This window comes from Clavelina lepadiformis, chromosome 1 (genome assembly GCF_947623445.1).
Source record: "Clavelina lepadiformis chromosome 1, kaClaLepa1.1, whole genome shotgun sequence".
NCBI lineage: Eukaryota > Metazoa > Chordata > Ascidiacea > Aplousobranchia > Clavelinidae > Clavelina > Clavelina lepadiformis.
Window position 1 is genome coordinate 12,089,501 of NC_135240.1, and position 8,613 is coordinate 12,098,113.

General features: G+C 33.4%; 2 protein-coding genes across 2 annotated transcripts; one reads left to right on the top strand and one right to left on the bottom strand.

Annotated features, from left to right (window-relative positions):
* The first annotated feature begins 310 nt into the window (after positions 1-310).
* Positions 311-2,434, top strand: LOC143458999 (uncharacterized). Its single transcript, XM_076955940.1, has 5 exons — positions 311-451; positions 970-1,185; positions 1,370-1,477; positions 1,689-1,760; positions 1,887-2,434. Exons 1-5 carry the CDS (start codon positions 357-359, stop codon positions 1,972-1,974), a joined length of 579 nt encoding a protein of 192 aa, XP_076812055.1. The 5' UTR covers positions 311-356; the 3' UTR covers positions 1,975-2,434.
* A 126-nt stretch (positions 2,435-2,560) lies between these two features.
* Positions 2,561-6,739, bottom strand: LOC143449210 (sperm microtubule associated protein 2-like). Its single transcript, XM_076949320.1, has 8 exons — positions 6,546-6,739; positions 6,297-6,426; positions 6,151-6,157; positions 5,923-6,048; positions 5,849-5,862; positions 5,394-5,641; positions 4,917-5,139; positions 2,561-3,416 (listed from the first exon to the last, which is right to left on the bottom strand). Exons 1-8 carry the CDS (start codon positions 6,737-6,739, stop codon positions 3,249-3,251), a joined length of 1,110 nt encoding a protein of 369 aa, XP_076805435.1. The 3' UTR covers positions 2,561-3,248.
* Between the last annotated feature and the right edge of the window lie 1,874 nt (positions 6,740-8,613).

Genomic DNA, 8,613 nt, shown 5'->3' on the forward strand with positions numbered 1-8,613 from the left:
CACGCGAAAAAAGCTTATTTCATCGATTCCCTTTTTTCCTGTCTGCGCTTGTACGATCATAAATACCAAGAGCACATACAGATAAGATCAGTCCAGCGATATATTAAACTCGCAATACTGCAAAAGAACCGTGAGTGTAGAAAACTTTAAGCTTTGTCAAAGTATTTTTTGTCCTACTTAATTGTAAGAAAAACGGATCGTTTGAGCAGTTGAGCCAAAAGAGTTAATTTTGTTTTTTATTGTTCAATTATTTTGTAGTTATTTTACAACCGCCTCACGTTTTAAAAGTTAGTAAAAACATTTTTCATCAGATTTAAGTAAGTTATACCTTAGTTGATGTTTGAACCTTGATTAAGATGCATAGAATGAAAACAGGTTTCACGATGTTGTTGTCTCTTCTTGCTTTATTTTACTTCATGCTGATGTTTTGTCCAATAGCGCCTATACACGGGTAAGAGAAACATCATTATTGATTTAGACATAATCGTAAACTATAATCGTTTTTTTATGATTGCTTTGTCAATACAATTATACTAGAGTTTGTTAATGCTGTGCAACTTTATTCTTTTATTGATTTATTCGACATCAATGATAAAACATATTGATAACATCGTTTCTCCAATTTCTTTTGTAAAGAATTAGAAAATAAAAATAAAATAACACTAAAAAAACTGAAAACATGAAAACACTGAAATATCAACCAAAGTGTTACATCCTGTAGGTCATAAATAAGTATTTGTAGTTATTTAACCGCAAAAATGACAAATTCCATGAATTAACGTTGAATATAGCCTAAAATAAGTTTTAATGCTTGAAAAATTACTATATGCTTTGAAATAGTTTTCCAGTGATTTTAAGGGTGATTTCAGGAACCTGTATGCTATAATTACTTTTAAAGTTTAAAAAGAAAAAACAATTTTAAATGAGCTACATTTTAACCAATACTGACTGTTATACTCTAATTTTTAGAAATCCAATTCATAAGAGAAGAAACTTGTTCGAGTTCCATTCGTCGTTGGAAGACCCGAAAAGCAGCGATATTGACAATATCCCCGTAAATAGTTTGTCACCTTATTATGAAAATGGCGGGCAATCAAAGGAATCAGTGGATTTGGAAAATGTTGTTAAATCAAAGCTTCTTGATTACATGCTTCCAAGAGACCTATATGAGCCATTTCTTGACCAGTAAGGCTCTACCATAGAGTTCAAAAATTTTCGCTCTATTTGCACAGTGCAAAATTTACACAAAAAGTGTGTTGAAAATTTTACAAACAATATGGGTTTATTGAATAAAACCTACTCGATAGTAGATGTTATAAAAGTGTGTGCAATGACGGAAGCGTTTAAAATGTATGCAATATGTTCACAGAGAGAACACCTTTTCGCCTAATTTGGTCAAGAAACAAGACGGTTATCGCTATCGGTCATATCAAACGTGGGCTAATAAACCACAACAAATTAATCAAGAAAGCGGCAGGTGATGTATATGCAAAAATCGATAAACGTATATATGGAACGTTGGCAGGTTTTTAAAGAAAGCTCATACTCAATCAAGCAAAATTTTTCATGTGCTATTTCGTTTTTTTTTCACACATGTTGATGGCTTTTAAAAATAACGCACATTTACAATTCAGAAATAAGTTTTGCATATTTTATTTTTTGTAAAGTCTTTATTTTGCGCCTTGCAGTTTCAACCCATACCTTGCAGCACTCATGCCTCCTGCATCGAAGCGAGAGGGCACACTGTTATACAATAACATGTAAGTTACTTTTTGATACCTAGTTTACAGGCGTTTCCAACAATGCAAAATATCTCTCATTTTAAATATTTAAAAGTTACAAACTGGCTTAAATTAAAATAGTTGTTTATAACTGTTTTTCTGCAGGTTTGCAAACTCGAGACGGCACCGATATTGGCAATTACAACAACAAATCTTGCAGTCCGTAATAAATTCGAAAAAACGAAAATCATAAAAGCAAGCAGAGGCGTAACTGTTATTATTAACAAATAACAACTGTTATTGGCAGCAAATTTTTAAAAATCAGTATTTGCTGGGATTTGTAGATGATGCACATTTATTTTTCTCTTTTTCCAAACAGTTCATAAATAGGAGTAATGAGAAAATTTTCAGATGTCAGTTTTAATACATTTAAAAAAGTACTTCTTGTATTCTACGTAAGAAAGTTTGTTGTGTTTCTTTAGTATTTCACCACAATGTAATGATTTTAAAAAAGGCGTTGACGACTGATTAATTATTTTTGGCTTTAACCATGTGAATGGAAATCAACAACTCTGAAAACCGTATGTTATTTGTGTATTTGTGCTGGCCAGGCTGAGTCAACAGTTCTGCATGCTTGCTTACTAATGTAAAACATGCCTTTGGCTCATCTACGCAACAAATGATCAACCAATTGTTTGAATTTGTTGTTTGTTTTTATTGCAGTGACTAATACGTTGTGCTGCTTTTAGTACATGTTCAGCGCTTAATTTGGTCATTTTTGTTTATTTTTTAGGATCAAAGGTTAGCAATTCCTTTTAAATTTGCATAGGTAAACACAGTTTAGATACTTTAACATAAAACAATAAATTTAAAGCGAACACAAAGTATTTTCAAGTATTTTACTTTATAATTGAAGTTATTTCATAGAAAATATCTGCATAAGCCAATATACTAACAAGTGAAAAATTTAATCCGTGCCTGTAAAACGTCAGCAGTCAGTTACAAATATCGTTTAGTAGTTGCAAACAGCACAAATATGTTACAGCTACAACAAAGGTAATTAGGCTACAAACAGCTACTGTTACAAAAATTTAAATCGTTTAGCGATTTATACTGTAGAACAGGTTATAGGTAAAGCAACGGACAAAAATTAACAACTAAAATATTTAATGGCAAAATTATAAAGTATTGGCAGATCTGTAGTTTTAAAATAATCTCAGGAACACGCTTTTAATTGAAAGATATGCAACTTATATGGCTGTTAGTACAGAAAGCAAGTTTCAGTTTTCAAGATGCAATAATTTCATCGGCAATATAGTCAGCATTAAGCAATATGACAAGAAAGATTACTTTTTAGAAAAAGTATGTAAGTATTCATTAAAAATACTGTAAAAAAACATAGCAAAATATATGCTAAGTAAATATCGCATGCATGCACTACAAAAAAGGATAATTACAAAAAAGCTAGAAATGCACAACAAAAGCAGTATAAATATAAGATTTAAAATAATTGTGTCCGGTACACCATTATGCCTTCTTCGAGCGAGTTTTTCGCGGTATGGGGACGCAGAGTTCGCAAACACGTGGAGACGCCACTGCGTTTTTAGCCGCGTACGAAACTTTGAAAGGATCGTGGTCTTGATCTAAAGCTGTCCTTGTTTTAGGGCGTGCTAGTTGGTGTTGTCTTGTGGAGGCCTGAAAGAGAAACACTGTTTATGTATAGAATACCATGAGAAACTAAGTTTCCAAGTATAGTTTCTCGATTATGTATTCTGGTAACGTCAACGTATCTTTCTAAATACAGTCGACTCCGCTTAATTCGGACACTTTGGTTCCGCTCACTTTTGGCCGAATTAAGCGGAGAAACGGCTTTGTCCGAATTAAGCGGAAAATCAATTGTTCGTTTCATGGTCATGCATAAAGGCAAAAAACGCATTTAAAATACTGTAGTGTTGCGTAATAAATGAATTGCAGCTGGGCTATACTGCAGTAACTGGCACTGATGGCATAAAACGTCTTCGTTTACTTTAGTGAGCAATTTCACTTTTTGTGCTAAACTTTTCTGTACAATTTTGTCCTACAAGATGGACGCAATTGTACCGAAGTAAAAGCGACTATGAAGCTGGCACGGCGTTATATGAGTTCATTGTCGATTGTTACTACATCGATCGTCATTGTTTCACCATAATCACTCATAATGCAATTGAATCTTGTCTTAAAACGAACGAAGTACTGTTTATTGTGTCATAACCTAACGATGGAATTGCGAACCTGTGTCCGAATTAAGCGGAGAATTGTCCGAATTAACAGGAGTTTTTTACGTTCAATTTTTACTTTTGTTCCGTTCCCGAACATTTTGGCCGAATAAAGCGGTTGTCCGGGTTATCCGGTGTCCGAATTAAGCGGATTCGACTGTATGGTATTTTGTGATAACATTTGTGAGTTTAACTTCGCCTCATGTTTTTGCTGGAAATGTGGGAGTATTGTGCAAAGCTACGCTTCAACACTTCTTTATGCTGGTAGCGGTAAATGAAATGCCAATTAGAATTTGTTACGCATAGGAGCAAAATTTACAGTATGGAAGAACGAGTAATTCGAAGCAAAAAGCACCAGAGCAAGAATAGCTGAAAACATTTTAATGGCATAGGTTTGGAATAAACTCAGTTTCCAGTAATGGACGTTTCGAGTAAAAAATATATTCATTCTCAATTCGAGGTAAATTAATTTTAAACCAAGCAAATATTTTCACCTTATATGGAAACAGAGCGTAATAGCAAGGTTGTTAGATTTGTTTAAAAAGAACAGATCAATCTAATATCACGCTCTGTTCCCATATGAGAAGCAAATAATCTCATCTTCCAAATTTTTTCTACCTCGCATTAAGAATGAGTAATTGAGTATAGTTATTACTGGAAACTTCCACAATTTAAACGCTTGCATCAACTCTTGTTTTTTTTGCGTAGAACTGGTAAGAATATTTTCTACAGTTGCAAACAAAACAATGTTTAACGGTACCATATAATGAACAAAAGGTAACAGGTGTACTTTTTGGCTTTAAAGTTTTGTTATGTACTTAAGCATAAGAATTCATTTTAATAAGCTACATTTTCCCACTTTTTGTGACTCAAAAATTTTGAATTCGGTCAATCACATGATATCTAAAATTGACAAAGTTGCTAAATGACTATTAGGTACCTGAGCATTTTTTGCAGCATCAGATACAGGCCAAACCACTGGCCTGTTATCATCATATTCTTTTGGGGTTTCTTTCGGCTCAGCTAGCTGTTCCAGTCTTCCAGAAGCGACATGACTAAGAGACTCTTTTGGAATATCACTTTTCCACTCCCCCCAGTCCCAGGAACTATTTGATTTAACAAGCAGGAGATCATATTGTTTTGGACGTGACAAGTCAAGCAACCTTTAAATAGTAAAATGATGGGTTAGATATACTCCATATACTGGTAGTTCTTAAACTTGTGTATTGAACCTTCCAAGTCTCATAAATGTAATCACCAGAACTTTTGTTAAAACTCAAAAATGTCCACCATACGCATAGCATGTCGTGTGTCTTAAACTGAACCGAGTTGAAGAAAAATTACTCTATTTTAATGAAATCGTAAAAACAGGCAGCAAGTAAGTATGTAACCCTACTTCTCTTCAAACACTTGTTACCTTTTAGTAGAAACAAATTTCTGGGCAGAATCACTGACTGAAGTGTGAACAGATTGTTCTGGTTGCCAGTCTGGGTGAAACTTCTTGTGCTGAGCTAACTGCTTTAGCCTCTCTTTTTCAGGGTAGGTAAGAGCTGACTTATTCACATTCCAAATCGGTGATGGTCGATCGGGTAAAAATTCTTTGTGAATGGTCTTGCTTTTTATAAGTTGTTCTAACCGAGGGGATATATCTGCAAAGTTGTGAAGCTGTGAAATATCGATGTTATATGAAAATCCTGTATCTTCTTAAATAGAAAATTAATTTTCTCATTACCAATGTAGAATTTGTAATAATTATATTGATAATAACAAATACAGTATGGAGGTAATAGGCTTATATTACAAGCATATCTATCAAAGCTATGGATTTCATTGTTATAATAATTATTATTATTCATCGTGAGAAATATTAACATTCAGAGAGTTCTCTATTAAAAACAATTAATTAAGTTATTTGTGTCTAATTTTAAAACAATTAGCAGTTTTACCAAAATCTGTTGGAGAGGTGTGTGGTTCTTGGTCAACCCAATATACTGATCTTCGATCTTCCTTAAAACCAGGATGTACTGGCTTGTGCATGGCCAGAACATCAATCTTTGAATTAGCGGTTGACTCTAAAACAGAGATTTAAGTGGCTACATGATGAGGGACACAAAAATGCATATGTATTGTTTACATTTTCTAGCAAGTATTCATGGCAATAAATTATTTTCTACGTCCACTCTAAAACAATTAGCAAAAGCCATAAAATTCTTTTTCCAATACAATAGTTGTTTGCAATTCCGTAGTGTTGGATAAACATTTCAGACAATATCTGGCCATGAAATGTCTCAGAATAGTAGTAACTGTAATTTATTGTTACTGTTGGATGTTGCTTCAGCACAGGTCCAGCATATAAAAAAAGGTTTAAGGTATGACAATTTTTAGAAAAAATATGAACCAAAATGTAGTGGTGTCGGATGTACGAGAGAAAAATACAATTTTCTGGCTTGCTGAACGACAACTCAATTTGCTTTGATTTGTGAACTTTTGGTAAAAAATTTGTGTTATTTCGTGTTATGTGGCCATTGTATCAATTGTTGAGTTAGGCTGTGAGCATAGATGCGGTTACCTGATTTTTATTGTGTAACTTTCAGTGACTTCTAAACGAATTGCCCGTCGAATACTGAAAGGTCGTGTTTTAAATGGTGTCTGTGTATTGCAGGGAGTGTGTTTTCTTGGCCACCTTGGTGCGCGTGTCCAAGAACGAAACAATAGATCAAGTGTTTTCATAACATCCAAGTTATATTGATACAATGGCCACATTATTGAATTACGCACATTTTTAAATGGCCACACGGTATATGGTTTAAGGCGTTTGAAAAGGTATTATTTTTATTGGGAACTGTCCTATTAACTTATTATGTATAGGTATGAGTTTAATTATCTCCAAAATATACTTTTTCAACCAATATGTCTTTAATCAAGAAGACTACAAGAAACACGGACAATAATTATCTTTCTTATTGACAGGGTTGCCATCAGTCTCAACTCAAAAATAAGGACGACTAGAAAATGAACGACGAATACCTCCTTAAACAGTGTACAACAAGAGAAAGCAACCAATGTTCTAAAAAAAAAAACAAGACACTATCTGCATGTTCATAATTTTGGTATCTCTTTGGTACAAAATGGTATCGTAAAGGTGAAAAAATGCCCAAAATAAGGACAAAAGTGCCCACCTCCGCCCTAAAAATAAGGACGAAAGTGAAATTAAGGACATTTCTTAGAAAAAAGGACAAACATATTTTCTAAGACACGGACTTTTAAAATAAGGACAAATCTTAGAAATAAGGACGGTATGGCAACCCTGCTTATTGACCTATTTTAAACCGCAGTTGTACTATTTTATATTAGGTATCTGCCCCTTTTGTGTATCTGTTAACCACAAGCTTAGGCAAAGTGTGTAGTATAATTCCTAATCAAATAATCGTTATTATTTGACTGTTGATTATTATAGCCAAAGGTATAATTATAAGGTTTTAGCGATAAAGAATAGTTTTTTTATACCACTATATTGATTTGAAAAATTATCTTATCTTTGGTAATATATATAGTTCTTCCGGCTTTCCTCGGGCCTCTTACTTCCCTGCGGTTGATGCTTTGCGGGAGTCAGTATTTGACAAGCAAACACAAATTAGAACCTCGTCGAACCGTGTCTTGTGTAATGTGTAAACACCATTTGTAACTACGTACGACCATGGACTCATTACTTTTATTGCCCAAGCTCGAAAAACAGACGCTACGAGTGTTTTCTTTCATATCGACGGGAATTCGAATGTATGTTATCGCCATCAACTGACAACGATTGAAAAAAAGAAGAAACTACGCATTGTTAATAACCTAGATACTCAATTATAGTGCAAAGCTTGTTGACATTGTTTCTTTAGAAGAGATTCTTAGAAATAATTTTGATCAAAAACACTCACGTTTTTGCGCTTTTCTAGAATTACGAAATACATTCTCTTCACAAGAAATGACGCAAGTAATGTCAAACTTCCCTTCTCCAGGTTATCTTTCCTCTTACAATCTTTATCGTTTACGATGAAAAACAATCCTTTATTTATGTATAAGGACCTTCTCCAAAGATGACCATAATCTAAAAAGTTGATATGAAATCCACATATATTTCAGTCCATAATTTTGAAATAGGCAATATCAATATCAATATCCAGGACGTGTATTCTATTATATACAATATATTTTAATGTAGTCATATGTATTATAATCTTCGTGTGGTCAAAGGTGTCGCTTTGTTGTAAGTTAGATATGTCACTGCTCAGTACTCGCAATATCCAACAATGACTATATGTAAAGTATAAAGTGATTTATTTGTAGTTAATAAAAGATACATATGCTGTACATATAAAACGTTACAAAAAATATAACCTTTTCACATACGTGTAAGGCCCAATGGATAATGTATACTTGCACTGCTTGTACTTGCCCATCAATCGCTAACAATAAAACACAAAACAAAAAACTAATAAGTAAGCTTAAAGGGTTTGTAAGTTTTTTTGGTTAGTTGTTATTATTTTTGGTAATGCCGGATATTACCCGACTTTTAAAACATTTCATATTTCAGTCACACTTCAACGGTTATTAGCGCGTTTCTTACTCGCTTCGAACGCAACATTTCA